Source organism: Patagioenas fasciata, chromosome 3 (genome assembly GCF_037038585.1).
Source record: "Patagioenas fasciata isolate bPatFas1 chromosome 3, bPatFas1.hap1, whole genome shotgun sequence".
Classification (NCBI taxonomy): domain Eukaryota; kingdom Metazoa; phylum Chordata; class Aves; order Columbiformes; family Columbidae; genus Patagioenas; species Patagioenas fasciata.
Genome location: NC_092522.1, coordinates 82,301,423 through 82,323,275, shown reverse-complemented (window position 1 = coordinate 82,323,275; position 21,853 = coordinate 82,301,423). Strand labels below are relative to the sequence as shown.

Genomic DNA, 21,853 nt, shown 5'->3' with positions numbered 1-21,853 from the left:
CCATCCTACTGATTTTTTCTGATCCATTACTAAAGTTTTTAAGTTATTTTTGTTTTATTGGTGCTTGGATTTCATATAAACATTCCACATGACCTGGCAAAATCTAAAAAAACCCGTGTACAACTGTAAGTGAATTCATAGGCATGTTCAGATCTAAACATGTAGACCTTAATAATAATACAGATATTATTTTTTAAATAATATAAATATCTAGTAAAAAACAATAATGCAAGCCAAATTTGTCTTGAGTTAAAATAACTTAAGTCCAGCAAAACCTTTTTTATATCAATGAGTAATAGCATGGAGTACCCCCAAGTTGTTCTCACGCATTTTTCAAGAGATATTTTGTTCTTTAGTAGCATAAGGAGGTCAGGGGAAGCCCCACTGGTGTTGAGTTTTCAAAGTATACAGCTACATAATGCACTGAAGTAGCTACAAAAGCATTCAGTTCTTCATAGACTACTACAGAGAAAACATCTAATACAGCCCACGGATAATAATCACTTTGTTAGCTACCTAGGCTAATTTCAGCATTTGGTTTCTTTCCATGACTCAAAATCTGAGACAACAACCTGAGACAGCATAACAACACAGTCCAATAGTAATATTTCCCCCCAAACAACCACTTTCACAATCATGACAATGTAAAATTCCCATTACTGAGGACAGAGAAGTCAGACAATTAGAAGAAAAAAACCCACAAGCAACATTTTTTTCCTCTTTCCTTGTATGTTCAAATATCTGATTCTACTACTTACAAATCAATTATTTTCATAAGTTAAAAGTAAAACTGAGGAGAAAAAAGTCACTATGAAATACAGTTGGGTTTCAGATATGGTACTGAAACCCAATACTGTGCTCTCCTTCCTCCCTCAACTTTAACAGATATTCACTGAATAATAGGCAGAGACAAAAAAAAAAGAAAAAAAAAGGCAACTTCTAAATATTTGCTGCCATCTAGTGTTCTACTAAAGTTCTTACGGATTGTTTGAAAATGTATATCTTTGTTAAAACAGTACGAATGGCAGAAGTTATCTTAATACAAACACCTAGCAGTAATTATGAAATAAATTATTTACAAAGTTCAGAAAGGATCTCTCTTAAGACCTAAGACATATAGTATTTACAAAATCAAAGAATAGACAAGGTGACACTTTATTAAAATTAAAGCAAAAAAGCTCTATATTTTCCAGTGTTTCCTCAACCACGTATTAGGTATTTAGATATAGACAGAATAATCAATTAGTAGAAATATTTACAATACTGACATTGTATGATCTGATCGCATCAACTGGCACAACACTTTTTTAAAAAAAACACCAAACTGTTCAAATACAAATAATTATGTTGTATTTACAAAACGAAAACTTGAGTACTATACTAATCCACTGTACCATGTCATTTCAAGTGAAAAAACTTAGCAGCATCACAAATTTTCAACTAACTGTTCAATGTCTGTCACCACCACTGAGTGACGTGCTTAGTAGCATGCATTTAAGTTTGTTTGTTTTTTTTTAAATGCTACCCCACAGACTTTATCAAGTTGAGGTAGGTTTCAGAGGAGGTGTTTTAGTTTTTCAGAAAAGTGTAAAGAGATATAGGTAGCATGGCTTTTGGGGGGTAATTTTTGAAAAATGGACTTTTTCTCTCTGATATTTCTATACAGATTAGAAAAGTGCATTAAAATATTACTGATAATATATACTGTATGTATTACATAACATACCATATTTTTTACATAAGAATGTTTAATTGCTATTATGTTTGTCTCATTGAGCCAGATTACATACAGTAAATATTTTTATATATGAATCAAATATTTGTTGTTAAGGTAAGAGAGCAAGGAATCTTTCTACTAACCTAATAAGCAATTTTCTGTTTGCTTTTGAATTAGCATTTCAACATCTGAAGTGACTATAGTCTTATTCCTGTATGGCTTTTGAAATAATTTCTTAATGCCACTAGAACTGTCCCAAGTGGGACAGAATCCCCTCCAGCCACATGTGACCAAAGGACTATTTATAAGAACAACTAAACTACATCACAGTTGTCATTATGTGTTAACTCCAAATAATTTGTCTACCACGCGGACACAACAGTGGAAGGTGAGGGGAGAATGGATGAGGTTGCTGGTCTCATGCAGGTCAGGTCAGCCCTCAAGGCCCTGGGCAGCCAAGGAGAAAACCCCAGTATCCCCAGCCTGTGCTTTGCCCCACACCCAGATCAGCCATTCAGTCACCCAGCTCATAAGTGACTTTTTTTTTTCTTTTTTCGAACGGTTTCTCTTCTGAGAACCACAATAGTTGCCCATTCTTCCAAGGCAAAAAAATAGATTCAGAGGTTTGTCCTAACTAAACAAGTCACCACTTTTTCCATTGCTGCCTTCACAACAAAATCATAAGTAAACGGAAGGAGAGGCACAGCCCCTGGTGAAGTTGTATCTCCTGTCCGGCACTGCAAATCCTCACAGTTTCTAAACTCTTTGGGGAAGGGAGTCATCCCAGCAACAAGCTGGGGTCCAGCTGTGGACATCAGGGAGGGCTCTATCAGGTGGAAACAATTAGGGAAGGAACGGTGACCTGCATCGTATGAGCTATTGATGATAGTTCCCAGATAAGTTAAAGTTTATAGTCTAATTAAACCACATCCCCTGCATCTTATAGTACTTCCTGTATTTCCAGAAAATATAGCTGTAGGTATTTTCTGTTTGCCAGCTGGTCAACTGACCCAGGACTCGCTCCTCTCGACTAAGCACTCTAACTGACTGTTTATTTTATTACCTTTTTACATATTTCATTACTTTTACATTTCAATACTTTTACATCTCATTATGTCCAGTGGCACAACTTCAGCAGAAAAGGAAAAGGGCATCTCCATGTCTGTGTTAATCAACACTGACCACTTACTTTTCTTCTGCTCCCAAAACAACCACAAACTCGAAAAAAATTTTCAAGAGAAAGTTCTCAGTGGATTGAGGTGCTGAAATACAATTTAAATGTCTTAATTTTGGTGTCAACTCAGCGAAGCTGGATGTATTTCAGCTTTTCCTACTCTCTAGCTTACCTAAGAACAAATGTGCTGGGGCATCAAAGCCAGCGTGCTGTCTCTGAGCCTAGATGACTGCAAATGCTGAGGGGCTGAAGGTGGCAATGAAAAGAAAGCACCTTATCAATTTCTCTTACATTCTTAAACTTTTGCATCTCATGGTCTTTAGTGAAAGGTATTACCTTTGCAACCAATATCTTTCAATGGATTTTTATTCAATTTTTATACAGTTTTTAAACTACTCTATGCTTTAGATACAACTTCCTGCAGCAAAGAGTTCCACAGTCTAACCATCCAGCTGGCATTCTTTTGTGTTTTCTGAACCTGCCACTGACTCATCTCAGCCAATATTTTCCGTTTTTTTTTTTTTTTCCCAGCAGAGATGTAATCTTTTGCCATGTCACTTCTTGCCTGAAGTGTGGAGATAAACTAGCATTTTCCTTTCGCAGAAGCTGACCTATTCCTTTGTCCACCTCCTCAGAAAATTTTCTGCTTCTAGAAAATAAATTTTGAAATGAGAATTAGAAATACCTTATCTTTTTGCATCACTACCCAAAATTTCTCTCCTGTGCCACATAAACCTAGGTACAAAATTCAAAGCTCTGTCTTCCACTTAGTGACTGTGTGGCTAGGATTACATATTGTATTACCACAAATATCTGAGTCATTGTCTCATTCTTAACACCTCCCTACTTCTGCTAAGAGACCTGGTCTTCATATTCTTGTGGAAACATGGAATTTTCTCATATTTACAACTGCTGCCTTCATTCTACTAGTTCTTTCAGCTTCTGATCTGTCTGAGAACAATTCAGCAGTGCTTCTGGCCTTTAACTGATTTCCCTTTACAACTACAGCATAAGCATTTGGATTTCCTGAATAATTGTAATAAAAGCAGATTCTGCCCCTAAAATACATAATTTTGTTATGTACCAGTGCAGATTTCCTGATGCTCACAACAGGGTCTGCTATGACAAAGACTGCAGTGGTCATCAGCCTACTGTCTAGATTTCTGTAACAAATCAGTCAATAAACATATATTCCATCACCACCTAGTGCTATTGTTACTGCCAAAGGGACAGTGTCTATAAAAGATGACCAAAACTGAATGTGCTCCTTAAGTCTATCTACTGATCAATACAATGGCACATTTTTAAAATGTATTTTTCCACAACGCTGCAGCCTATGGAATACTCATGTCCAGATAATCAATTTCTAAAATGCCTGCATCCTTCTCAGAGGATTCCAATAACTTAGATCAAATCAGATCAGAAATTTAGATTGACTTCAATTATAAAGAAATGATGAAGCTGCTTTCCAAAAAAACCCAAAACCCAACACAATAGCTCCTTGTAACTGCTTATAGTATTGATTTTCTGTTATCTGGCAGGCGCTAATTTTTCCTGCATGTCATGACAGAAGAATAAGTAACATCACGTCTATCAGATAACAAAAAAATGGTGGTTTCATGCTTTTGTTACTCTATTGCTTTTCAGCATTTTCCATTGCTATTCCTACTAACAACTATTTATTACAGCGATTAACAAAATTCCGACTGCATCTTCAGCTGCTGTAGCTGTACTGCAGCCACAGAATATTCAGTCATTTAAAGCCATGAGTACACTGTTCTTTTCAGATAAGACTACCATCACATAAAACCTGAAAAGGAATAACTCCGTCTAACCTAGTTTGTCTGTTTTCTGCACTTTTCCCCAAACCCCAAATCCTGAGGATTGAAAAGAAACTACTTAGCAGAAATACATAATTCCCTGGACACAAAAATCCTTCTCTTTTTACGTAAAAACCTAAATAAAGCTTCACAAAGAAGACTGTTTTTATTTGCTGCAACTTGTTTTTCTTTTGCACAATTTTTAGTGTTTCATACTTAATGCAGACATAACTATCCTAACTTCACATAGGCCCTTCTCCCTTGAATGTCCTGCTTTTTGATACTTCTTATTCCTCTTCATTAAGTATCCATTTGGACTCACTCAGCTGGTGCTAGAGAATGCTTTTTACTTTTCCATGTCTTCAGTGATTTTTTTTAAACAGCTTTTAAGCTAGTAGAGGGCTTACTATTAAGTGCAGGGAAAAGGAAATGAAAAGAATACTACAACATTTAAAAATTTCTGTTTGTATTTGATTCGCATGGCAAGGTTTTGGCAGTGGGTGGACTAAAGGGCTGGCTTCTGTAAGAAGCTGCTAGAAGCTTCCCCCATGTCCAACAGAGCCAGATCCAGTCAGCTCCAAGTCAGACCTGCAGCTGCCCAAGGCTGAGCCCATCAGTGGTGGTGGTAGCACCTCTGGGATAACCTAGCTAAGAAGAGGGGGAAAAAAACCCTGTGTGACCGCAGCCAAAGAGGGGGATGAGAATAGGTGAGGGAAACAACTCTGCAGACACCAAGGTCAATGAAGGAGGAGGGCAGGAGGTGCTCCAGGTGCCGGAGCAGAAATTCCCTTGCAGCCCATGGTGCAGGCTGTCCCCTTGCAATCCATGGAGGTCCATGGTGGAACAGAGATCCACCTGGAGCCTGTAGCAGACCCCATGCTATAATGGGTGGGTGAATGCACAGAGGAAGTTGTGACCCCATGGAGAGCCTGTGCTGAAGCAGGCTCCTGGCAGGACCTGTGGCCCTGTGGAGAGGTGAGACCACACTGGAAGAGGTTTGCTGGCAGAACTTGTGACCCTACAGGGGACCCATGTTGGAGCAGTCTGTTCCTGAAGGACTGCACCCTCTGGGAGGGACCCATGCTGGAGCAGTTTGTGAAGAACCATAACCCGTGGGAAGGACTCACATTGGAGAAGTTTGTGCAGAACTGTCTCCTCTGGGAGGTTCCCCAAGTTGGAGCAGGGAAAGAGTGTGAGGAGTCCTCCCCTGAGGAGGAAGGAGCAGCAGGAGACGAAGTGTGATAAACCAACGACAACACCCATTCCCCATCCCCCTGTGCTGATGAGGGGGAGGAAGTAGAGAAAATTGAGAGTAAAGTTAAGGGTGGCAGGAAGATGTTTTAAGATTTAGTTTTCATTTCTCTATATCTTACTCTAATTTGACTGGTAACAAATTAATTTTTGCCAAGTCAAGTCTGTTTTTGACAGTAAATGCTGAGTGATCTCCTTGTCCTTACCTCAACCCACAAGCCAGGGTCAACCCACCACACTGCTAAAATCACGAGCCTGGGAAAAATTAAAATAGTTTTGCATTCTAACAATCAACCAGCTCTGTTCCATCCTCAATGCTTTTTTTGGTGCTAACTACATCAAAGTCAATGCTAGCAGCAGTTTGGTACCTCAATTTACTATCTAGTACAGTAACATACAGAAACAGATGAGTAGACACTTGCTACATTATAAATATTTTGTTAGGCCATTCTAAACACTTCCTGTGAGATAAATACCTGGGACTTAAAACTAAGCATTTGAAATCTGTGCAGTGGAAAAGGAGGAAGGGTAGAAGAATCCTGAACTGTAACTATAACCAAATACCTCTTTTCTTTGGTACTGAAAACAGAATTACTTTTAGATTTTTTTTTTTCCCTCTGCAATGAAGTGTGACTAATGTAAATTCACTTCCTCCCCCAGAAATCAAAATTAACAAAAACAACCAACGAAACAAAAAAACCCAAACCCAACCCAGAACAACTAACAAAACAAACGAAAAACACCACCAAAACCAAAAAGCCCCTTCCTTTTAGCTTATATATGAGTCACATCTGCTTTTGTGATTCTGGCCTTGCTAGAGAATTAGTGCATTTTGGAACTACAACTCAGATCAAAGGAACAACACACTGCCTATTAAAACTTCTCTCTTTATGCAGAATATTGCACATTGAAAATTAATATCTTACCTCTCATACTTTCTTAATGGAGAGGAAAGAAACAGGACTGGAACTCTTGGTTCATCAAGTCAAATCTTTTCCTCATATGCAATCACATCTTCCATACAAAGACCATCACTTATTACAAAATCTTCACCATAGAAAAAATCAGATTCTCCACTACTGCTAAAGTCAGACTGTTCCAGATCTTGTATTTCAGGCAACTTTACTTATGAATGGGCTGACTAATTCTTATACTGCCTTTTGTGAAAATGATTTTTTTTTCTTTTTCTTATTCATTTCTAGTTCTCACTAGTTATAGAGAGCTGTTGTACCTCCTTTTAAACTTTCTTTTGCTAAACTAACCAGCAAGATATTTTTAGGGTATGTCAGTGAAGCACTTTCTGCTGGAACTCTGTTGAAACAATACTTGTGATTCCTGCTATAATTCAGGTGGGCACATCCAGCACATCCACACAACTTCTAGACAATTTGCAGCAACACAGACAAAGCCTGAAAAAACAGTAGCATATAGCCATGCCATTTGTTTTTCACACTACTTCAATCAGAGATCTTCTCTGACCCAGCTCCCAACAACTGCTTATTATTCGATTGCCTTTGTAATTCTTCACTGACCTGAACACCTTCTGTGAGATAGAATTTCTGATATTAAATTAAAACACATAGAAAAATAAATCCTTTGCTGTGAAGGAAAGAATATCCAACTCTTCTTTCATCATTTACTTCAGGTATCTCAAGAAAAATAAAAAAGCTTCTACAGTTTTATCTTACTGGTATTTCGACCCTCCACACTACTTCTTATACCTACTAGCTTTTGTGAAAGGCCCCAAATAGCTTCACACGTGTAACAGTTTATTCCTCTTAAACATACAAACCTACGGACTACCAGCAATAATAGAATTTCTGTTTTCGTTATTTCAAGTGTGACAATATTGCATTTTTGTTTCAAATAATATTGATTGATAAAGTTTGCTAGTTTCTCTAAATCAATCAAAGGTTACCTCTGCATTTAGGTTGTCTGCAAGGCTTTCAAGAAACTGGCTTTCAATTGGATTCTGCTGAGTAAGAAGAGTCAGGTAATGACTGAGTTTATCATGGGTTGTAATAATGATGCCTTCTCCGAATTTGTCAAACTGAGGCCGTCCAGCTCGACCAAATATCTGCATGACATCTAAAATTCCAAGGTCAACAAAGGAGCCTCTTTTTGCAGCATATATTTGTGTTCCCTGGTTGAGGAAAAGTTAATAAAAATTAACATAAATACACATGAATATAATCCTGATGAGCTGAATACTGAAATTAGGCAAATATAGCATGATTTCAGAAGTGTACTTTAACTAATCCTTTCATAATCTTTGATATATTTAAATCTTTACTATACAAACTAGACTCCCACTGGAGAGAGTCAGTTTAATGAGATATAAATAACATTTCAAGTCAATCAGACATTTCCCCTCCAGGCCCAAAACAGATCTTGCTATCTATGCTTCTTCACAGGTTTCTCTTAAGACAGATACCTTTGTGCAGAGTAATGGAAGCTCTTACCTTAATAACAACAGCATGAGCAGGAAGATTGACACCCCAGGCGAGTGTAGCTGTACAAACTAGGACTTTGATATGTCCATTAGAAAACAAGCTCTCAACCAAACTTCTGTCTTGCCGCAGCATTCCTGCATGATGAATACCAAACCCATCTGGAAACAGCTCACGTAACTGTTTATTTCTGGATCTCTGTACCTAGAATGGACAAGCATAAAAATTAAAATCACTTCTAATTACACTACAACAAGCAGTGTTAAAAAAAACAAAACAAAACAGGAAAAAAGACCATTGAATATTATTAGGAGTCATATGAAAGAAAATATTACTATTAATATCAAACTTTTCACCAATGTCAGTATGTAATGATTTTCTATAAATGAACTTGACTTCTGTTCTTACTTCCCATACAATCCACCTCATTGTTTAAAACAATATTTTTTTATAAAAATATATAGCTTAACTTAAACAGAGATCCGAATTTACTGATAACTAGTATGAACTCTGAAGTGGAGAACTCACACTTTGCTTTTCCTTAAATCAACTAATTCAGGCTATGCAGGCAGCTAGGACGGGCTTAAGGCAGCAGATCACACACTATACTTTACATTAAGGAGGGGATACCCTTCCCCGCAACCAGCCATTGCATCTGCTGGGCAAGTGTGGATTAATAAATTAATAGTACAGAATTAAACTGCTCATCTGCCCCTCATTTTTACCTTCCCCATGTGTAGGAGGCTGGGATCTCAAATCTGCAAAACCTCTGGTCCTCCAGCCTCCCACTGTGTGAGAAGTCCGTAAGCACATCTCCCTTATTTCTGGGTGCTAGTTTTATCATGCTTCACCTGAACTGACGAGTCAAAATTAAGAAAATCTAATACACTTGCCTTCCAAACACTAAACTGTGAATCTCCAGTCACTTTGGAGTGTGTCTTCCAAAGCAATCAGGAAAGAAAAAAGAAACCCAGCCACTTCAAGAGGAAACCCAAACCACCAGAGGCCATGTAATTTTAGCCCAAGGGGAACAGTTGTCCTTCTGTTCACAACAAGGCTTTAGGCTTAAGCTCAAGTATTCACAAAAAGTACAGTTAAGATGACAGGAGGAAATGCCCAGTAACTCTGCCTTAAACTGGAATAAAGGACCATCAACCAAGCTTATATGTGCTTAAATGTAAGGTGAGAAAACATGCTACATACAATTTCTCTACTCTCACGCCTGGCTACTGCTTTCTCAGATTTTCGTGTTTCTATGTCCCTGATTTGCCACAAACACCTCTGATTTTCCTCCCATCACTTCCACAATTCCTAATTACCCCACTCACTACCTTCCAAAATTGATCGCAGCTGAATATGATAGCAGGAGGGTTGTGGTAATACAAACTCTAATCTTTCCCTAAAACAGATTTCTTTATCTTTGTCAGCAGAGAATCTCTACTTTTCTAGAAAGTTAAGCATTTTTTGACTAGCATTCTATTTTCAGCCCTGCATATGACAGTTAATTAATTCTAGATCAAATTACTATTATTATTAATCTTCACATTTACTAGTACCTGACACTCAGGCACTGAAAGTTAGAGAAGGAGTGGATAAAGCAAAGCAAAATATGGTTCACAGTACTGGCATATTGCCAAACATGAACAATAAGTCTCTGCAAACACAGAAATAAATAGGGAGATGGCAATGCAATTATAAAGGAGGATATGAAAAGAAAAATATTGTAGAAAAAACACATTTCTTAGCTTCACAATTATCCAGCTTCTCAATATCTGATCTTTCTTGCTTTAGCAGTAAGTATTTACTATTAATTTAAAAGAAATCAAACTCCGCTTTTAACTACACATGATTTTTTGGCAAATTTAATTAACTGCTGTAGTGCTTAAAAATGAACAAATAAGAAACCGAGAAAGTGGCAGTGCAGTTCACAAAGCTTATTATTTATGAGCTAGCACATGGAAACAAATATTTCATAAAGAACACAAATGCACCCGGGTTTGCATTTATAGTCTATCAACAACAAAGCTCACAGAAAACAGGCACATGTAAAACTCACTTCAGTTGCAAATCTGAGAATAATCGTGACAAACAAATTTGGATTAATCTTGATTACATTCAGAACGTGGTGTAAGCATTTAGCAGTGCAATCAGCTTTTGTCTTAAAGTAAATCTTCCTATGTGATAAGTCAACCATCAGAAATTTCACTTTTTTAGTAGGGTACTGGTGTCACATGAGAATTTTACGGGTATTAAAATAACTACTTTTCAAAATGGACAATTATTCAATACAAAAAAACCCCACTTTAAATATTATAATCTGTAGCTGAAAAAGCCAAACCTTGTTGTCAAATCTCCATAATTTAAAAATTACATACCTTTGTTTGTAACCTGATTGCTTATGTTGACTGTTGTGACTGAAAAACAGGGCAATTTACAAATGGGAAACTAAGAAGATTATAACTTTGTACTATATATGGAAGGAAACCATATTGGTTTCCAGTTTTAGGAAGTACAATTTCACCAATTTAGAGAAAGGAACTTGTGACTATAGGAAAAAGGAGCAGGAAGGGGAAAAGTTTGTGACAGAAAACACATTAAGATATGGCAATGCTAGTCTGACTAGAATTCAAGTACATACAAGCTTAAGATCAACCACTTAAAAATACACAGGTACACCTAAATGGATTAATATAGTTGCATTTAGAAAGAATATTCACATGCTTCTAAAATCTACCACACATTCTAACACAATACCTTTGAAATATTTAAAACTCACAGGTTTTGTCTTTAATTTATTGAATCTATAAAGTGTTAGACTTCCAGGTTAAACAGTAACCCATTTGGAGACACATCAAGTAATATTTTTTTTCCAACACAAAAGATGACGAACTTTTTAAAGCGAAAAACTCACAGCCCACTTTTCACATACGAAAAAAACAAACGCCAAGCTAATCAAATCACTATCTTCAATGATTCCATTAACTCCAAAGAAATTGAATTAATTTTTCTTCCATAAATTTGGGGGCATTTTAAATTACAAAGGTACAAGGCAAGTTAGTTCAAGAACAATGAAGTAACTCAATTTTATGAAGTTACACTCGAGAAAATAAATATTTTTAAAAAATTACGTATCTCAGTGATGGCTTGGAATACTGCTCACGCAGCATATCATTTAATGGCAAGACATTTGCAAACAAACCTTCTAAGCTCTTGTGCCAATGAATTGCATGGTTATTCTATTAAATCTGAATTTTAATGGTTGCAGAGACAACAAAACCAGCAACTACTAAATAAGAGAAGTGAAACTAAAAGAACTTACACACCTCCCATCCTATTTTATTACAGACTAAAAGGTTTTGCTTAAAATTTATACAAAATGTTACTAAGTGCCTCAGGTGTATGGAGAAGTTGTTATTATGAGGTCTGGATCTGGTCTCCTGATTAGAATTGATTTTCTTTCCCCTCCCTTAGTGCTGAAGAGGGCTGTAGATTTATGAGCTTTGCTTACATGTGTGTGTGCATCTAAACCAGTACATATTAAATAAATTCCTAGCAGAGCTTGCTGCCACCTATATTTCTCCTTTAAATATCTTGACTTTCATGCAGTTCTTGATTAAACCACATTAAAAATGTCACAATTCTACACAGAAAAAATGTCTTGCCTAATTTTAATAAGTGAGGGTTACGTAGCAGAAAAAAATATTTAATCAAGCTTTAGGGTATTTCAGCTAAAGACTTAAAAATGGTAACGTACTTCCTTACCCTTTCCTTGCATCTAGTGTCACAAAGGTATCATCATTCATTAAGACTATAAGCTGCATGCTTTTTGCCTGAACTACCAATGCTACATGAATCAAAGAATTAAATTTTTAATAGGCCTCTAGCTAGTTTTTTTTCTTATTTTCTCTAAAAAAAAACAAGTGAAAAAGAGTAATAAGGCTTGATTATGACAATTAGCTGCCAATATATTACTTCTTGATAAGTGAAACATAAATTTATGTATTTTCTTTGATCTCCAATTTCTACACTCATCTACAACAGACTAAGTAGATCACCACCACTTGGTAAGATAATCTATTTTTGCTTTCTGTAAATCACTTATTTTTCTTTCCTACTTCCTCATTTTGAAGATACTGTTTGCAACTTTGAATTTTGCTGGGTTTTTTCCCCACTAATAACACAGTTTTTGACAATCACGTATTTTCTTCCAGTAACAGAAAAGGAACAGGCTATTCAAGTATTTTTCTCATGATCACCTTACCACAGCAAAACTTCATGCTTGTGAGCATAAGACGCAATCACTGCAATTTCCTTTCTGTGGATTTCACAATAAGACAGCACTTGCTCTTTGTTCAGAATGCACCATCATATTTGTTCACTGTTTTGAGCAATTTATTCCCATCCTTCATTCTCTGCACTGTCCTAACACCCTGTATGGTACTAGCTCCTGATTTTGAGGCCTCATTAGCTTCAGTTGATTAGTGTCGGTGCTCAGACATCACAGATATCACAGACGCCTAAATCAAAGTAAGGTATCTTTTGCTGCAGCCTTCAATGAAGGGCACTTTAATTAGTACTACTATAGTGTGATTAATACAATTCAATTATTTCCAAAACAACTGTTCTTTAACTTTCCTGAAAACAACCCAAAGTGTAATTCTTAGGCTGACCTTCTAAATTACTTTAAGTTCCAGCCAGGCAAAAATCCTCCTCTGCCTCATTCATATTAATCATACCGCGGAATCTGTTCTGCTTGCTCATTTAAAGAACGCTGATTGTCTTTCAAAATTTATGAGAACAAGGCAAGGTGGGAGAAGCCTCCATTCAGGCAGCTGAGAAAAGCAGCACAAAAAAAGGCAGGTTGAAGAGCCCATCAGTCAGCTTATTCCTGTTCCTTAAATAAAAAAATCTAACATGACTTCTGTATGTATGAGGACTGAGAGAAATGGAGAGAAATGACCAAAGGATTGCACAATCATTCACCATTTCTGCTTTTCAGAATGTACTACATACATGTTGCATATTAATGAATCTATAGAAGTTAAATCTTTAACATAAGTTTCATTCCTTAATTCACAACTGCTGTTTAAAAGGGGAGAACTCAAAACTTAGGTAGTGCTAATAAAACCCTGAGAACAGGTTCTTAAATATGAAGTCAAAATACAATAATTTCTTGTTACAAAAAAAACCCATGAAACTCCTTAATATGCATAGTTAGAGGAAATACATGAATCCTAGAGAAAATACTAAACCATGAAGACAAGCAGTAACACTATCTGACAGCTTATGAAATAAACTGAACATGAAGAAATCCAGACTGGAGTCTAAGGGGAGAAGGAATGAATGCATTTGAGCTACAACTATTTCACCTGAGGACTCCCCTTTATGAATCAGAACTTGTATTTGCATTATTCAACTTGTACTGTCTGCATCATAACTAAGCTATAAGCAGCTGTTTCTAGGACAAGGATAAAGTGGCATGTTACGTGGCAACAGTAAGATTTAATTATTATTTTATTACAGCAAATAATTACCTTTGAAAGAAGCTTTCCCTGAAAGATTTAAAAGTTTATGACATTCTTCACCATGAGGTTGGTGAGGCTCTGGAATAGGTTGCCCAAAGAAGCTGTGGATGCCCCATACCTGGAAGTGTTCAAGGCCAGGTTGGATGGGGCTCTGAGCAACCTGGTCTAGTAGGTGTCCCGGACCATGGCAGACGGGTGGGAACTAGATGATCTTAAAGGTCCCCTCCAACCCAAATCACCCTTTGATCCTACGATGATTTCTGTGATTAATATTTATTAAACAATTGGTCCTTATCTTGTGTTACCTTTCATATTCCTTGAGAAACACCATGAATTGGAAAATAGTTAGTATTCACTAAATATATAGTAACACACTAAATCATACATAAACAACTTGCCATGAAGCTCTTCTGTAAAGTTATAAAACAATTACTTTCAAAAAGATAGCCAGCATTTCAGTACATCGGATTCAGGTAGTGCTTCTGAGCTGATATGCCCTCATATTAGTTCCCTTGCTCCTTCCTGGGAACAGCAGCATCAGCTTCATTGACTATTCACCCTGCAGCTGGTTCCTGTGAAGAACCCAAAGACTGCCAAGAGCTCTCCTCAACCAAGATGACTTGCATGACTCAGCAGATCATTTCTGCATGGATGCAGGCTGGCTAATATGCTATTCTACTTAATGAGCATGCATGCTCATTATCTATATCTTCACTTTTAAAATGTGTGTTGCTATTAACTTTGCATAGTCATCCTGAAGTACTATCTCTGTCCAACACTTATTGGGTTATAATTAGTGGGTACCTGGCAGGACAGTATTTGAAGAAGGTAATTCCAGCAAACAAATGTGAATCAGTTTGAATTTCTCCTGGAAGAGTGAATAATCTAATTGTCTCCCTCTGGAGATTTAAGTTCACTGTATTAAAGTTAGAATTGTTTAAACCTATGGGTTACTGATCTGATCAATTTACTGAAAGCACCTTAGTAAGTTCTGTAAAGTGCTCTAAAAATACCTCTGAAGGAGAAAGAAAGGAGAGTAGTGTGACTGCTTTGCTTAAACGTCTTCCTGTGTCATTGTAAAGATAACAGTTCTTTGAGTGCAATCATCAGCAGCACATAATTCAAGACTAATTTTCTGTATGATAGTATTATAAATGCTTTTCTTCTGAATCTTCCCTTTGTGTGCATGCAGGTTTCTATGGATTGCAGGTTCTCTCATGACGATATGTAGTTTAGAAATATTTGTTCAGAATAGTAAGCTATTTGTCCATAGTCCTCAGTAGGCCACAGACTACTTTTTCAATTGTTGCACTAAAAGCAGTTCTCTTTACATGCACACACTATTTTCTGCAGAACAAAGCTACCTTCAGTGAAAGTTTTTAAATATCTTAGGTCTATATAACAGTTTGTAAAACACATAGTTTTCTGTATGAAAAAGAGAAAGGAGGAGATATTCAGACAATTAGAAACAACTGCCAAGCAGCCTATCCATGTTAGGACTGTCTTCTGACAGTTGTATTTTTTAATTCAAGTGAAATAATGGCCTCTTTTCTTCAAAGCCATGCAATTTTCCTTGTATATGACTACCAGTCTTGAGATATGGTTAGATGATACTAGATTTTAGTACACTCTTTTACTTATCTTTATATTTTAGACTTAGATGTTTACTTTTCAGCCCATGTTGCTAACTCCTGTACTTTTTACAAGGTTGGTGTTTGTAGATATTCAATGAAGAAACAACTTTGGAAGCTGTTGTTCCCTTTAAAGGAAGATGAATTTGTAAATATGGTCTGAAAAGTCTTGTCTGCTTTCACAACTGAAGAGGGAAAGCTTATAATTTTCCTGCTTATAAAGAAAATATGAATAATTGCAGGAACACTACTTACACAATAGTGGTAACTTTGGAATTTGAAACCTGGAAACTTGGCAATTCAATGATTCCCTGATGTACTTTGTGTATGATAGCATTGTGATTTTTCAAAATAATTCAGGTTTAACACATACTTTGCAGTTGTACAAGTAGGAACATTATTCCTTATGTCATTGTGCTCCAATTAGAGAAGAGTTAAAAAAAAAAAATCCTATGATTTTTTTCTTTCCTTCACATAAGGATTCACAAGGAAAGGAGGTATAAGGCAGAATTTCTGGCACATTTTTCTGTTGCCCTGGCCTTACCACAGATCATAACCTATTTATTGCACAACTTTGTGTTTCATCCAGTTGTCACATTAGGGAGTGATGGCTACCAGTGAAAGAATGGATTTGTATGGTGTCCAGAAATGTCTTGCCTTATTCAGTGTGCTCTTTTTACAGTACACTAAGTAACTTCATAGCAGCTCCATCACTTTTTTCATTGAAAAAGTTACGACTGGGCATACAATTCTACGGAAGGAGCAAGACTAGCAATCAAATTGAAAACCCTGCAGAGGTTTAATTTAATTTTTGATTCGTTACTTCTATAATCTATAGCACAGAAAATAAAAATGTTTACAGACCTCACTGAGGATAGAAGCTGAGAAAATTCAGTATTGCTAAAGTGTTACATTTTTGAGCCAGCCAGACAAGCCAAGAATGAACGAATCACGAATGCAAGTTTGACCACGCACAAATGATAGAACCACAAGTCACCAAGGATGTAGACATAGTTCCAAATTACCTCACTTAATGCCCCGCTGTTATAAAGCAAAATAAAAGAACTATTTGTATAGACAGTACACTACCTCAACTTGAGCCAGACTTTTATAACACGGACCAAACTAACCCCACAGTTAAATCAAGCCACACTGTGGTAGCCATCTTACAACTGAATGATTTACTGATTCTTGGATTAAAAGGGTTTAAGAAGTTAGAATGAAAAACAAATTATTCTGTGAAAACACACAAGAAAAAGAGCACCACACTTAGACAGAAAGGAAATATTTGTTATAATGACCCAGTTTAAGCTCCACTGAGCAAAAATGCAGTAAAAATAACAATAATTTTCATATATTATATAATGATGAGCATATTTCTATTGTTTTGCAGCAAAAATAACAATTTTCAAATATTGTACAATGATAAGCATCTTTCTACTGTTTATAGCAAGTGAAATAAAAATTATATAGATATTTCTGTACTGCTTCAGTGTGATGAAAATCTGGATTTCACAGTGCCTAAATAATCTCAAATCCTGTTGAAAGAAGTGTCAAAACATTTCATTTTAGTAATAACATGAAAATGCACATTAAGATTGAATTAGTTGTGTAACATTACAATTTTAAATTGTATGCAAAATCATGTAAAGCTCTGGTTTTCTTTCTTGTCAACTTAGAATTAAACAGTTCTCTCTCTGGGAATAGTTATGAAATATGTAAAACACAGCAAGGTATCCATTCTTCTCCAGCCCTTGAGACAGGAGGTCCTGTCATCAGATTTGTTAACCACTTGGTGTACGCAGAGGAAAAAGTCATAAATCTTGGTCTCTGTTGCTGACAGCAGAAGTTTTCAGTATGCTGTTAGAAAACTAGCCAATAGTGAAGACATACACCATGAAAAGAAATTGATAGAGGGAGAGACAGTTGGATGACATGCAAGGGTAGGACTGCAGCACCAAGGATGAATCTGTACTGGTTTCAGTTTGAATAGTGACATCCTCTGCAGACCTAGTTAAACCTTCTGTTGTCGTGCCTAACTGTGCAAAGATTTCAATATTTCTGCTTCAACAGGAAAGTGATACTGCATGGTAGCTATAAAAATATTTGTAATATCTGAAAACACCTCCTTTGCTTTGTAATAGTCAAAACTGCCAATCTGATGAGCCATGGCAATACTGGATGCACTCAGACAATGAAAGCAGGAGTTTTCAAGATCTTTCTGATATGGCTGCAGCTTACTTATTACATATTATCACGATTTTTAGTGCAACTCCTCCTCAAAGGCTATGCTGATCTCATTAACCTGCAAGTAAAAAAATCCATTTGTGAACATTAAGCACATTTATCACTTCATAATTAACCATAACAGTCCACTACAACTTCACAACTATGCAAGGTGATAGATGGAGGATTCTTTAAAAGTACTGAATTTCTCTTAGAAGTTTTCTAGGTAATCAGAAATGTGCTGTACGAGTGACTAATGTATGGGCTTTTCAAGCAGTTTTAGGGTGGCATCAGTAGGTAGGACCACGAAAGCTGAAATTTGACAGGAAAATAATTTTTTGAGAGATGAACCCTGTGTATTAAATGTCTTTTGATTTGCTATTGTGGCTTGGTTCCTTTACTTTTCTAGCTTCTGCCCTACAGCATGGAAGAAATAAACATAACAATACTAGGCAGACATGATTAAAAAAAATGCAAGTCAATAAAAGTGACACAAATTCCTAAATTAAAAAAGGTCAAAATCATACGCACTGCTCATTAAGTAATTGAGCTATGTTACCTTAACTTTAACAAGAAAAAAAGATAAACAAACTAGAACATCACACCATCTGCAGCACCGTAAAAATAATACTTTTCACTGATACCTGTGTAATACGAACACCCATAAGAAAATTCATGATGGAATTAGCATCACAAAGTTTTTTTGTGTGCTAATAATATTAAACAAGTCTCACAACTAAAGACATTTTATTCCTCCTTTGTCTTTGCTATTTTAAGAGAATTTCAAGGATTACTTAATAACACTTGGTAGTTCAGTGTAGCTAAATGTTAAGTCTTCCAAGAGAAGCACTTCAAAACATCTCCAGAGGTTATGAAAAATTAGATGTTTATGTATTTTCATATTGCAGAGTTCATAGAGTATCATCTGATTAATTATACTAAGTTATAATAATTGATTTTTCTGATAAAGTACTAACATAAAAAAACATCTCTTTGGAAATTAACAGACCTTTCGGTGGTGGGAACAGTGAAACTTGGTTTCCTATGAATTTTATATTTCTTGCACCCCTGCCCCAACTCAAATGCATGCCCATCACATTTCCATAACCTCATCTCTACCAGAATTATCTCTTTGCCTTATTGTTTTAGAAGTATTTACACTGCACTCTCAGGACAAAAAAGTTCATCTTCCAAACGACATCTGTAAGACTTAGGCTGATTATCAACACCACCATTTGATATTAGCAACACCTTTGACGACTGTGTTGTCTTTCGTTAGTTTTATTCCAAATTACTCGCAGGTTACTCTCTGAAGTTCTGCAACCATAGTGCAGAATCGTGAAGTCTGTGGACTATTAAACATCATTCAAAGTTGGTTTCAAAGGTAACGTGATGTCTTTACACACCTAAAAGGTCAGAGAAGTAGCGCCTATTAAGTGGTGAAACAAGAAGGTTTATATTATTGTGTTATTTTGGCTGGCAGACTTGGGAATTTAGAGACAAACTGTCAGCTAAACTGAGGCAGGTATGAGGCTTCCTGCCAGAGGAAACCAGCTGAGGCAAGAAAGGAGCACTATGCAGCCACCTGCGATTTTACAGACAGATTGTGTTTAAATGTAGGGTATTTTCCCACAGACCTCTCCTAAATTATGAGATTCCTTGTAGTTTTAAACTCCACCTACCAAAAAAAAAGTTTTATTACTGTGGAAAAAAACCAGCCTCCTCAAATCCAGCCTTTATAGTCCTAATATTTCATGCCACTTACTAACATTATGTTTCATACTCCATGAAGGCTGCAAAATAATTGCTTTATAAAGTCTGAAAATCACAGAGATGAAGATAATTATGTATAACCAAATTTGGCTTTGAAAGGCTGTTTTCTACATCCACAGTTCTTCAAGCATGCACCTAGCACATATAACTCCTCTCCAAGGCTGATATTTTGAGCAAAGGATGAGTTATTTTCTTGAACAAGTAATTTTTATAATATATTTACAGAGATTTGAGGAAAAAAATATTGCATGGATGTTAACTCACCAATCTGCTTTGTCTGGAGTTTGTATACTAGATTAGAAATCCTCTGCCAAAACTGAGGAGCTTGCTATTGTTAAGATATTGCAATTCATATACCATTACTTTAAAACAGGCTAAACAGATTCTTCAGCAAGTTAACTTTAAATGTCTTACTCACATATCAGATCTCAGAGGAAATTTAAGAGAATAACTCACATATCAAACATGCCATGGTACGGGAAGAAGTAAGGAGATTGTTACTTTCTCACCTAGTTCAACGCATAGCAGCACACAGCAGGCAAGTGGGCAGCTGCTGTGCGGCTTCCACAGGTCCTCTCCAGCTTCAATTAATTGCCATTTTTCATACTCTGTTTACTTATCATGCATACATTAGTGCTAATGACTGTTCAAAAGTGTTAGATGCCATACTGTGAGCTTCACTTTCTTTCATCTTTTAATTATAGAATCATAAAATCATTTTGGTTGGAAGAGACCCTTAAGATCATTGAGTCCAACCATAACCTAACTCTGGCACTAAACCATGTCCCTGAGAGCCTCAATCTTTACGTCTTTTAAACCACTCCAGGGATGGTGACTGCACCACTTCCCTGGGCAGCCTGTTCCAGAGTTTCACAACCCTTGCCACAAATAAGTGTTTCCTAATATGCAATATGAACCTTCCCTGTGTTTCTTCTGTACAATTAATAGTCATATCTTTTCAAAGCATTACATCCGTCATGCATTTCCTCTCTTTAAAAATGTTTTTCATCTGACAACTCTGCCTTCTTTTTAAGGGCAGCCTCATCTCAAAAGGTTTTGCAAAATCCTTCATCTAAAATTTGAACCTTTATCTGTAATACTGCACTTGTTGGGGTGTTAGGAGCCCAGGAGGAAAGCAAACAGTAAACAATTCCAACACTTGCCTTAAAATTAGTATGTCTATATAATATACCACTTGAAGTAATAAGATTTTAAAAATGAGTATCTTATGTTGTTTTAAATGACAAAAATAACTGAAGTCCAAACATACATAAAAATGTCTTTTCCGTATTTAAGATTGAAAGCTACTGCTTTCTGTATAAAATGGTTCCATAACTAACACTGTAATCACTTTCAAGGCATATTAACAGTTTTGTTATATAAAGGGAAACTTTATCTGACTGTACTGTGCTAAGGCGAATATGTTCACAGAGTTTCGTAGAACCCCATCCTCCCCCCTGCCAGGGTTATCACCAGGATATCAGTTTTCAGTGTTTTAAAGATAGTAATACTTCATTATGAATTAAAATCAGAATAAAAGGAGTGGAGAATCTCTGACTCTTGCAATCTGTACAAACTTTTAATTAGATGCAGTGTGACAGATATTTAAAAACTTTTACGGTTTTGCTTGAATTTCTCAGTGCGCTTCGAAAGCTAACAGAAAAGATATATTGTATATAAGATAAATGTAAACAACATAATGAATAAATAATTTAGAATATATTGCAAAGCAAACTTGGTGATCATATCATCACTCATCTTCAGAAATTGTTTTATGCATTTGAGAATATTTTACTCTGCAAATTCCAATCTAAACATCTGAAACTATTCAACAAAAGTATTTCCTTCTACTAATCTTGTATTTGGATTTCAGCTAATTTTTAAATTGATTTTTTTGGCTTCAAATATGGAATTGCCAATTATCTTGTCACAGGAATTTTACACAGAAACACAGAAGCTACACTTATCTATTACACTGGTGTTATCCCTACTATCCCCAGTGACCACTCACTAGAGGAAAACCTACTGAGCCTGTTTTCTGTGATAATATCAGACAGTCTTTCTGATCAGACTTACAGAAACAGACTGATGACTCAAAATTCTTGGCATAGCCTTTGCAATCTTGAGATCAGCCTACAGAAGATTTCCTACTCTATTTCTTTTTTCTGAGGAGGCATCACTTGAGATAACGAGATAGTTCCATCACTCTTGTTTAATCTGCACACTGCTAAAACCAAAGATAAGAGGGCCAGTTATTGCTGTCTGGTATGGAGAAATACCCCTATA

The 21,853-nt window shown here is 36.2% G+C and overlaps 1 protein-coding gene across 4 annotated transcripts in view; it reads right to left on the bottom strand.

Annotated features, from left to right (window-relative positions):
* The window catches only part of ASCC3 (activating signal cointegrator 1 complex subunit 3), a 263,881-nt gene that overhangs the window by 94,440 nt on the left and 147,588 nt on the right, over positions 1 to 21,853 (bottom strand). For all 4 annotated transcript variants that reach the window (XM_065835259.2, XM_065835258.2, XM_071806703.1 and 1 more), the window contains exons 15-16: positions 8,425 to 8,616; positions 7,881 to 8,105 (exon numbers count right to left, since the gene is read on the bottom strand). In XM_065835259.2, coding sequence (XP_065691331.2) covers positions 7,881 to 8,105; positions 8,425 to 8,616 — 417 coding nt within the window. The remainder of the gene's footprint in view (positions 1 to 7,880; positions 8,106 to 8,424; positions 8,617 to 21,853) is intronic.